Source organism: Atractosteus spatula, chromosome 5, assembly GCF_055471065.1.
Source record: "Atractosteus spatula isolate fAtrSpa1 chromosome 5, fAtrSpa1.hap1, whole genome shotgun sequence".
In the NCBI taxonomy this organism is placed as follows: domain Eukaryota; kingdom Metazoa; phylum Chordata; class Actinopteri; order Semionotiformes; family Lepisosteidae; genus Atractosteus; species Atractosteus spatula.
In genome coordinates, this window is record NC_142710.1 from 11325451 (window position 1) to 11337735 (window position 12285).

Here is a 12285-nt window from a genome sequence, read left to right on the forward strand (position 1 = left end):
ATCTTTCTCCTGCTATTTATTGTGAAGGATTTTTTTTTAGAAAAGTAATTAAAAAAGAAAAAACACAGCTGTAAAACTTCAGGGCTGCTGCTGCGTGGAGACGTGACTTGTGCCCAGCAGCTGTGGAACAGCCTTCACATTTATTTCAGACAGAGCTAGAGGACCACAACTCCAGGGATCATGGGAGATGTAGTCTCTCGAAGAGCCTGGCCGCTCAGAGCATTGCAAAGGGGCGCCGACGTCTCGCTGCTCATGGGACTTGTAGTTCCTGGCTGGCTTCATTCTGCAGGCCTCCCAAGTCCCCACAGCCAGGGGGCGCCAGACCGCTCACAGCTCCGTGCGGAAGGTGAGGGAGGGGTCAGCCATCAGGCGGCGATACTCCTCCTCGAATCTCTCATTCTGGGAGACGGTGAAGACATTCTTCCAGTCCCCCACCGTCCCTGAGAGAGAGAGGGGTCAATACACACACACTGACTGGACACTCCAGTACATTAACACTGCACTGAGAGAGAGAGAGGGGTTAATACAGACACACTGACTGGACACTCCAGTACATTAACACTGCACTGAGAGAGAGAGAGGGGTTAATACACACACACTGACTGGACACTCCAGTACATTAACACTGCACTGAGAGAGAGGGGTTAATACACACACTGACTGGACACTCCAGTACATTAACACTGCACTGAGAGAGAGAGGGGTTAATACACACACACTGACTGGACACTCCAGTACATTAACACTGCACTGAGAGAGAGAGGGGTTAATACACACACACTGACTGGACACTCCAGTACATGAACACTGCACTGAGAGAGAGAGGGGTTAATACAGACACACTGACTGGACACTCTAGTACATTAACACTGCACTGAGAGAGAGGGGTTAATACAGACACACTGACTGGACACTCCAGTACATTAACACTGCACTGAGAGAGAGGGGTTAATACAGACACACTGACTGGACACTCCAGTACATTAACACTACACTGAGAGAGAGAGGGGTTAATACAGACACACTGGAGTGTCGCTGTTGTCAATTTAGAAGAACAGACCTTTCCTCATGAATGGAGACACTGATTGGTTGAAGATGACAGGGGGCACAGTGCTGTAGTTGGCCATTGGATTATCCTTCATGCTGCTAAAAGATGTGTGGTCCACAATCCTGTCAATCTGACTTTGGTCCAGCCCCTTTCCCAGGAATCTGGCCAGTCGAGCGATCTCTCTTGCAGGGTCCTTGGCAGACAGAGGTAAACAACACAGAAAAAATATTATATATATATGTATTACACCCCTACTCTTACTGACAGTGTCCTGGGATCTGTACTGACCAGCGGACTGGACACCCCTACTCTTACTGACAGTGTCCTGGGGTCTGTACTGACCAGCGGACTGGACACCCCTACTCTTACTGACAGTGTCCTGGGATCTGTACTGACCAGCGGACTGGACACCCCTACTCTTACTGACAGTGTCCTGGGATCTGTACTGACCAGCGGACTGGACACTCCTACTCTTACTGACAGTGTCCTGGGATCTGTACTGACCAGTGGACTGGACACTCCTACTCTTACTGACAGTGTCCTGGGATCTGTACTGACCAGTGGACTGGACACCCCTACTCTTACTGACAGTGTCCTGGGATCTGTACTGACCAGTGGACTGGACACCCCTACTCTTACTGACAGTGTCCTGGGATCTGTACTGACCAGCGGACTGGACACCCCTACTCTTACTGACAGTGTCCTGGGATCTGTACTGACCAGCGGACTGGACACCCCTACTCTTACTGACAGTGTCCTGGGATCTGTACTGACCAGCGGACTGGACACCCCTACTCTTACTGACAGTGTCCTGGGATCTGTATTGACCAGCGGACTGGACACCCCTACTCTTACTGACAGTGTCCTGGGATCTGTACTGACCAGCGGACTGGACACCCCTACTCTTACTGACAGTGTCCTGGGATCTGTACTGACCAGCGGACTGGACACCCCTACTCTTACTGACAGTGTCCTGGGATCTGTACTGACCAGCGGACTGGACACCCCTACTCTTACTGACAGTGTCCTGGGGTCTGTACTGACCAGCGGACTGGACACCCCTACTCTTACTGACAGTGTCCTGGGATCTGTACTGACCAGCGGACTGGACACCCCTACTCTTACTGACAGTGTCCTGGGGTCTGTACTGACCAGCGGACTGGACACCCCTACTTTTACTGACAGTGTCCTGGGGTCTGTACTGACCAGCGGACTGGACACCCCTACTCTTACTGACAGTGTCCTGGGATCTGTACTGACCAGCGGACTGGAGACCCCTACTCTTACTGACAGTGTCCTGGGATCTGTACTGACCAGCGGACTGGAGACCCCTACTCTTACTGACAGTGTCCTGGGATCTGTACTGACCAGCGGACTGGACACCCCTACTCTTACTGACAGTGTCCTGGGATCTGTACTGACCAGCGGACTGGACACCCCTACTCTTACTGACAGTGTCCTGGGATCTGTACTGACCAGCGGGCTGGACACCCCTACTCTTACTGACAGTGTCCTGGGATCTGTACTGACCAGCAGTCAGGACACCCCTACTCTTACTGACAGTGTCCTGGGATCTGTACTGACCAGCGGACTGGACACCCCTACTCTTACTGACAGTGTCCTGGGGTCTGTACTGACCAGCGGACTGGACACCCCTACTCTTACTGACAGTGTCCTGGGATCTGTACTGACCAGCGGACTGGACACCCCTCACTCACCTCTCTCTCACCTGTCTTTCTCTTTCTCCTGTCTCCGTCTCACTCACTGGTCTCTCTCTCACCTGTCCCTGTCTCACTCACTCATCTCTCTCTCACTTGCCTGTCTCTCTCTCACTCACTGGTCTCTCTCTCACTTGCCTGTCTCTCTCTCTCTCACTCATCTGTCTCTCACTTGCCTGTCTCTCTCTCACTTGCCTGTTTCTCTCTCTCTCACCTGCCTGTCTCTCTCTCTCTCTCTTTCTCTCTCACTTGCCTGTCTCTCTCTCACTCACCTCCTTCATGTCCTCGTAAAAGAGGTAGAGTATCTGGTGCTTCTGTCTGTCTCTCCACCAGCCCATGACGTGATCGAACCAGGAGCCCCAGGGCACTGAACACAGGACAGACAAGAGAGAGGAAGAGAGGGACAGGAGAGATGGGTATATTCTACTATAAAGACATGTCATTTATTGCATTTAATATATGTTTCTCACTCTGCAGTATACTGTACTGTATACATCTGTGTCTCACTCTGAACTGTACTATAATGTAGTATACTGTACTGTATAGATGTGTGTCTCACTATACTGTACTATAGTGTGGTATACTGTACTGTATAGATGTGTGTCTCACTATACTGTGATATAGTGTGGTATACTGTACTGTATACATCTGTGTCTCACTATACTGTACTATAGTGTGGTATTCTGTACTGTATAGATGTGTGTCTCACTATACTGTACTAGGGTGTGGTATTCTGTACTGTATACATCTCTGTCTCACTATACTGTACTATAGTGTGGAATACTGTACTGTATAGATCTGTGTCTCACTATACTGTACTATAGTGTGGTATTCTGTACTGTACAGATGTGTCTCACTATACTGTACTATAGTGTGGTATACTGTACTGTATAGATGTGTGTCTCACTATACTGTGATATAGTGTGGTATTCTGTACTGTATAGATGTGTGTCTCACTATACTGTACTAGGGTGTGGTATTCTGTACTGTATACATCTCTGTCTCACTATACTGTACTATAGTGTGGAATACTGTACTGTATAGATCTGTGTCTCACTATACTGTACTATAGTGTGGTATTCTGTACTGTACAGATGTGTCTCACTATACTGTACTATAGTGTGGTATACTGTACTGTATAGATGTGTGTCTCACTATACTGTGATATAGTGTGGTATACTGTACTGTATAGATGTGTGTCTCACTATACTGTGATATAGTGTGGTATACTGTACTGTATACATCTGTGTCTCACTATACTGTGATATAGTGTGGTATTCTGTACTGTATAGATGTGTGTCTCACTATACTGTACTAGGGTGTGGTATACTGTACTGTATACATCTCTGTCTCACTATACTGTACTATAGTGTGGTATTCTGTACTGTATAGATATGTGTCTCACTATACTGTACTATAGTGTGGTATTCCATACTGTATAGATCTGTGTCTCACTATACTGTACTATAGTGTGGTATTCTGTACTGTACAGATGTGTCTCACTATACTGTACTATAGTGTGGTATACTGTACTGTATAGATCTGTGTCTCACTATACTGTGATATAGTGTGGTATACTGTACTGTATACATCTGTGTCTCACTATACTGTGATATAGTGTGGTATACTGTACTGTATAGATCTGTGTCTCACTATACTGTGATATAGTGTGGTATTCTGTACTGTATAGATGTGTGTCTCACTATACTGTACTATAGTGTGGAATACTGTACTGTATAGATCTGCGTCTCACTATACTGTACTATAGTGTGGTATTCCATACTGTATAGATCTGTGTCTCACTATACTGTACTATAGTGTGGTATTCTGTACTGTACAGATGTGTCTCACTATACTGTGATATAGTGTGGTATACTGTACTGTATACATCTGTGTCTCACTATACTGTGATATAGTGTGGTATACTGTACTGTATAGATCTGTGTCTCACTATACTGTGATATAGTGTGGTATACTGTACTGTATAGATCTGTGTCTCACTATACTGTGATATAGTGTGGTATACTGTACTCTCCTATATGAAGCTACACTGTACAACACAGACTCTACCCTCTCCAGCCAGAAAACTGTCGAAATACTCTTCCCAGCTGCCAGGATCCGCGATCATCAGGTTCATCCGCTGGAAGTGGTAGTAGGACACCATGCAGTCCTTGGCATTGCGAGCAACATACACTGCCTGAGAGAGAGACAGGTTAATACACACACACACTGCCTGAGAGAGAGACAGGTTAATACACACACACACTGCCTGAGAGAGAGAAGGGTTAATACACACACACTGCCTGAGGGAGAGACGGGCTAATACACACACACTGCCTGAGAGAGAGACGGGCTAATACACACACATACTGCCTGAGAGAGAGACGGGCTAATACACACACACACACACACTGCCTGAGAGACAGAGAGGGGTTAATACACACACACTGCCTGAGAGAGACGGGTTAATACACACACACTGCCTGAGGGAGAGACGGGCTAATACACACACACTGCCTGAGGGAGAGACGGGCTAATACACACACACACTGCCTGAGAGAGAGACGGGTTAATACACACACACTGCCTGAGAGAGAGACGGGCTAATACACACACATACTGCCTGAGAGAGAGACAGGCTAATACACACACACACTGCCTGAGAGAGAGAGAGGGGTTAATACACACACACTGCCTGAGAGAGACGGGTTAATACACACACACTGCCTGAGGGAGAGACGGGCTAATACACACACACACTGCCTGAGAGAGAGAGAGGGGTTAATACACACACACTGCCTGAGAGAGACGGGTTAATACACACACACTGCCTGAGGGAGAGACGGGCTAATACACACACACACTGCCTGAGAGAGAGACGGGTTAATACACACACACTGCCTGAGGGAGAGACGGGTTGATACACACTCACTGCCTGAGGGAGAGACAGGTTAATACACATACACTGCCTGAGAGAGACGGGTTAATACACACACACTGCCTGAGGGACAGATGGGTTAATACACACACACTGCCTGAGGGAGAGAGGGGTTAAGACACACACACACTGCCTGAGAGAGAGACGGGTTAATACACACACACTGCCTGAGGGAGAGACGGGCTAATACACACACACTGCCTGAGGGAGAGATGGGTTAATACACACACACTGCCTGAGAGAGAGACGGGTTAATACACATACACTGCCTGAGAGAGACGGGTTAATACACACACTGCCTGAGGGAGAGACGGGTTAATACACACACACACTGCCTGAGAGAGAGACGGGTTAATACACACACACTGCCTGAGGGAGAGACAGGTTAATACACACACACTGCCTGAGAGAGAGAGACGGGTTAATACACACACACTGCCTGAGAGAGAGAGGGGTTAATACAGACACACTGACTGGACACTCCAGTACATTAACACTGCACTGAGAGAGAGAGAGGAGTTAATACAGACACACTGACTGGACACTCCAGTACATTAACACTGCACTGAGAGAGAGAGGGGTTAATACACACACACTGACTGGACACTCCAGTACATTAACACTGCACTGAGAGAGAGAGGGGTTAATACAGACACACTGACTGGACACTCCAGTACATTAACACTGCACTGAGAGAGAGAGGGGTTAATACACACACACTGACTGGACACTCCAGTACATTAACACTGCACTGAGAGAGAGAGAGGGGTTAATACAGACGCACTGACTGGACACTCCAGTACATTAACACTGCACTGAGAGAGAGAGGGGTTAATACACACACACTGACTGGACACTCCAGTACATTAACACTGCACTGAGAGAGAGAGAGAGAGGGGTTAATACAGACACACTGACTGGACACTCCAGTACATTAACACTGCACTGAGAGAGAGAGGGGTTAATACAGACACACTGACTGGACACTCCAGTACATTAACACTGCACTGAGAGAGAGAGGGGTTAATACACACACACTGACTGGACACTCCAGTACATTAACACTGCACTGAGAGAGAGAGAGGGGTTAATACAGACGCACTGACTGGACACTCCAGTACATTAACACTGCACTGAGAGAGAGAGGGGTTAATACACACACACTGACTGGACACTCCAGTACATTAACACTGTACTGAGAGAGAGAGAGAGGGGTTAATACAGACACACTGACTGGACACTCCAGTACATTAACACTGCACTGAGAGAGAGAGGGGTTAATACAGACACACTGACTGGACACTCCAGTACATTAACACTGCACTGAGAGAGAGAGGGGTTAATACAGACACACTGACTGGACACTCCAGTACATTAACACTGCACTGAGAGAGAGAGAGGGGTTAATACAGACACACTGACTGGACACTCCAGTACATTAACACTGCACTGAGAGAGAGAGGGGTTCATACAGACACACTGACTGGACACTCCAGTACATTAACACTGCACTGAGAGAGAGAGGGGTTAATACACACACACTGACTGGACACTCCAGTACATTAACACTGCACTGAGAGAGAGAGGGGTTAATACAGACACACTGACTGGACACTCCAGTACATTAACACTGCACTGAGAGAGAGGGGTTCATACAGACACACTGACTGGACACTCCAGTACATTAACACTGCACTGAGAGAGAGAGGGGTTAATACACACACACTGACTGGACACTCCAGTACATTAACACTGCACTGAGAGAGAGAGGGGTTAATACAGACACACTGACTGGACACTCCAGTACATTAACACTGCACTGAGAGAGAGAGGGGTTAATACAGGCAGTTAATAGTCTCTATTTCTCACCTTGCAGTCATTGTCCCAGAAAGACTGGGGCACCAGCTGAATGGGCAGGTGTGTCTTTATCATTCTGGGAGATGGAAGAGTCTTCAGTATGTCCAGTGCTGAACAGAGACAGACAGGTCAATCCGCTACAGCACAGTGACACTGCACTGAGACGCACAGAGAGACAGACAGGTCAATCCCCTACAGCACAGTGACACTGCACTGAGACGCACAGAGAGACAGACAGGTCAATCTCCTACAGCACAGTGACACTGCATTGAGACGCACAGAGAGACAGACAGGTCAGTCCCCTACAGCACAGTAGATAGATAGATACTTTATTGATCCCGTGAGGGAAATTGCAGTGCAACAGCAGCTTAACACACACAACACAGCCACAGTGTGACGAATTATATAATAATAGTACAATACATACAATACAATACAAGAGTTACTCACAGTCTGGACGCACAAGAACAAACTAGAACAGAACAGTACACAGAAAATCGTATCACACATATGAATATAAATATAGATGTAGCTATAGATATAAATATAAATGTATTGCACAGGTCCCTGGCATATATTGCACAAAAAGTGGTTGTAAACGGGAAAAAGAAAAAGAAAGAGAACAGATGTAGCAGTAGATGTGTAGATGCGTTTAGTCCAGAAACAGGTCACTGTCGATGTTGCCTCTGCCCAGACGCAAGGTGGATGCGTTGTACAGTCTTATGGCAGAAGGCAAGAATGACCTCCTGTAGCGCTCCCTGTCGCACCGTGGATGAATCAGTCTATTGCTGAACGTGCTCTTCATTCCTGCAAGCCTGTCATAGAGGGGATGGGAGAAGTTGTCCATGATGGCCTCTAGTTTGGACATCATTCTCCTCTCAGCCACTACCTCCAGGGGGTCCAGGTCAAACCCAATGACAGAGCTTGCTCTCCTGATGAGCTTGTTCAGCCTTTTGGAATCTACTGCTCTAATCCCAGAGCCCCAGCACACCACTGTGTAGAAAATGGCACTCGCTACCACCGACTGATAGAACACATGGAGCATCTTACTACACACATTGGAGGACCTGAGCCTCCTCATGAAGTAGAGTTGGCTCTGTCCCTTCTTGTAGATGGCCTCGGTGTTCTTAGACCATCCCAGTCGATCGTCGATGTGCACTCCCAGGTCCTGGTACGAGCCCACCATCTCCACGCCACTCCCATGGATGTAGACAGGAGTAGGTTTGACCCCCTTCCTCCTGAAATCTGCCACCAGCTCCTGCGTCTTTGTTACGCTCAGTTCCAAGCGCTTCTCCCCACACCACTCCACAAGCTGCCGACACACCCCACAGTCGCAGAGTCGTCTGAGAACGCCTGCAGGTGGCACGACTCTGAGGTGTACTTGAAGTCCGAGGTGCAGAGGGTGAAGAGGAACGGAGAAAGAACCGTCCCCTGAGGAGCCCTGTGTTGCTCACCACCTGTTCAGACACACAGTCCTGAAGTCTCACAGACTGTGGTCTGCCTGTCAGGTAGTCAGTGATCCACGAGGTCGTGGAGGCATCGACTTGCATCTCCTCCAGCTTCCTCCCTAGCAGTGAGGGCTGGATGGTATTGAAGGCACTGGAGAAGTCGAAACACATGATCCTCACGGTGTTGCCAGCCCTGTCCAGGTGTGAGTAGGCCCTTTGCAGCATGTAGATGATCGCATCCTCCACACCAACACTGGGCTGGTAGGCGAACTGTAGGGTGTCCAGTGATGAGCTGACCAGGGGTCTCAGGTGGGACAAGACCAGCCTCTCCAGTGTCTTCATGATGTGAGAAGTCAGTGCAACTGGTCTGTAGTCGCTGGGGACAGAGGGGCGCCCTTTCTTCGGTACCGGGACCAGGCACGATGTCTTCCAGAGCACCGGGACTCTCTCCAAGCGCAGGCTCAGGTTGAACAGTCGCTGGAGCACTCCGCTCAGCTGATCAGCACAGGCCCTCAGAACTCTGGGACAGACGTCATCTGGTCCTGTGGCCTTACCCTGGTGCAGCCTCTACAGCTCCCTCTTCACCTGGTCAGCCTGGCCTGGGGGGTGGTGCTCATAGCGCTGTAGGTGCTGCAGGTGTTCATGGCGGAGGTGTTGGAGAGTGGCAGCTGTGGGGGATGGGTGGGTGAGTAGCCGTCGGGGGTTGTGGCTGTAGTGGATCCATGTTTGTGGGGGGATGGGGGAGGTGTTGGGCAGTCGCAGCTGTGAAGGCTTAGGGAGCGTGTGGCTGTGGGGGGATGGGTGTTGCGCCACAGAGGACCCAGAATCAAACCTGTTAAAGAACTGGTTCAACTCGTTGGCCATCTCCAGGTTCCCTTCTGTTGCACCCCCAGCCTGTTTGAAGCCAGTGATCTCTCTCATGCTGCTCCATACATCCCTCACCCTATTCCTTTCCAGCTTGTCCTCCACCTTCCTCCTGTAGGCGTCCTTGCTCTCTCTTAGCTTCTGCTTTAGCTCCCTCTGTACACGCTTGACCTCTTCCTTATCTCCCCTCCTAAAGGCTCTCTTCTTGTCATTCAGAAGAGCCTGCAGCTCGCTGGTGATCCAGGGTTTGTTATTGGAAAAGCAGTGTACGTCTTTGGTGGGGATGGTGTTGTCACAGTGTCAACACCACACAGTGTCACAGTGACACTGCACTGAGACGCACAGAGAGACAGACAGGTCAATCCCTTACAGCACAGTGACACTGCACTGAGACGCACAGAGAGACAGACAGGTCAATCCCTTACAGCACAGTGACACTGCACTGAGACGCACAGAGAGACAGACAGGTCAATCCCTTACAGCACAGTGACACTGCACTGAGACGCACAGGGAGACAGACAGGTCAATCCCTTACAGCACAGTGACACTGCACTGAGACGCACAGGGAGACAGACAGGTCAATCCCCTACAGCACAGTGACACTGCACTGAGACGCACAGGGAGACAGACAGGTCAATCCCTTACAGCACAGTGACACTGCACTGAGACGCACAGGGAGACAGACAGGTCAATCCCCTACAGCACAGTGACACTGCACTGAGACGCACAGGGTGACAGACAGGTCAATCCCCTACAGCACAGTGACACTGCACTGAGACGCCCAGAGACAGACAGGTTAAACACACAGAGAGGCAGACAGGTACCGCAGGGGAACGGCGCAGGGGGGTTGAGCTCCAGAAAGGGGGCTCTGTTGTGAGATGGGGCGCGGAAGCAGTGAGTCAGGTCCCCCTGGCTGAGCACAGCGTCTACCATCTCCACCACCCACGTCGTACCTGAGAGAGAGACAGGCACAGGAGACGGAGGGGGTTACTACAGGCACACGGACACAGAGAGACAGAGAGGCAGGTAGAGACAGACACACAGACAGACAGGCAGGCAGAGAGACAGACAGACAGGTAGACAGAGAGACAGACAGACAGAGAGAGAGACAAGTAGACAGAGAGACAAACAGACAGGTAGACAGAGAGACAGACAGGTACATACAGGCAGACAGACAGACAGGTACAGACAGGTACAGTCAGACAGGCAGACAGGCAGACAGGCAGACTGACCAGCTTTGGGGTAGGTGGCGATGAGGATGTCGTCAGGTCGAGCAGAGAAGTCTTGCACCTCTGCCCAGCGCTTCGTCACCGAAGGACCCAGGGGCAACCCCTCCCAGATCACTGTTCTCTCCCGACCTTCGACCTCTGCCCTCTGACCCCCCGGGGCCTGCCCAGGGTCCCCACTGACAGGAGGCACTGCGGCGGACTCCATCACTGGCTGTGGGATTCTGGAGCAGGCTGGGATGTCTTCTCGGGGGGCAGCAGGGGCTCAGGTGTAAATCTGCAGGGAAGCAGAGTTAAAACTGAAGTCAGGATGCAAACTTTACACAGAGAGGGGTGGGAGGGGGGAACAAGCTGTCAGGCTACGTTTTTCAAGCTGATACCCTGACTGCTCTCCAGACACAGCTGGGTGAGACACTCCAGTCAGGACAGGAGACACTACTGTACACAGAGAGGGGTGGGAGTGGGGAGCAAGCTGATACCCTGACTGCTCTCCAGACACAGCTGGGTGAGACCCTCAGATTAATTAGCTATGAAGTATTGAGCAGGCTAGACAGGCAGAAAGACTCCTCTGGTTCGAGACTGTGCTGCACTGTGCTGTTCTACGCTCCTGGAAGCTGAAAGCAGTTGGCTTACCGTGCAGTCTGTCTGTATCGCAGGCTCAGTGTCTCTGCTCCGAAGGGTCTCTGCAGGCCGATCTCTGGCTCCTCTCTGTCTCTTGTGCTGGAGGGAGAAGAGGGTTATTGTGTGTGTGAGAGAGAGAGGGGTCAGAGTTTATGTGTGTCTGAGAGAGAGGGGAGGAGTCTGTGTGTGTGTAAGAGAGGGGGGGGGGTGGAGTCTCTGTGTGTGTGTCTGTGTGTGAGAGAGAGAGGGGTGAAGTCTGTGTGTGAGAGAGAGGGGTGAAGTCTGTGTGTCACAGGGGTCAGAGTTAATGTGTGTGTGTGTGAGAGAGAGAGAGAGAGTGGTCTGTGTGTGTGTAGGGGCTGCAGCTGAGCCTGGCACTGCTGGAGCAGGACTGTCAGACCTGGGCACTGCTGGGGCAGGACTGTCAGACCTGGGCACTACTGGGGCAGGACTGTCAGACCTGGGCACTGCTGGGGCAGTACTGTCAGACCTGGGCACTACTGGGGCAGGACTGTCAGACCTGGGCACTGCTGGGGCAGGACTGTCAGACCTGGGCACTGCTGGG

At 50.3% G+C, this 12285-nt stretch overlaps 1 protein-coding gene across 1 annotated transcript; it reads right to left on the reverse strand.

The window, feature by feature from the left end:
• On the reverse strand, positions 1-11849 carry LOC148834080 (sulfotransferase 1C2-like). Its single transcript, XM_088917810.1, has 8 exons — positions 11733-11849; positions 11106-11376; positions 10698-10826; positions 7574-7671; positions 4837-4963; positions 3039-3133; positions 1061-1241; positions 1-440 (listed from the first exon to the last, which is right to left on the reverse strand). Exons 2-8 carry the CDS (start codon positions 11305-11307, stop codon positions 328-330), a joined length of 945 nt encoding a protein of 314 aa, XP_088773936.1. The 5' UTR covers positions 11308-11376; positions 11733-11849; the 3' UTR covers positions 1-327.
• Positions 11850-12285: the final 436 nt, after the last annotated feature.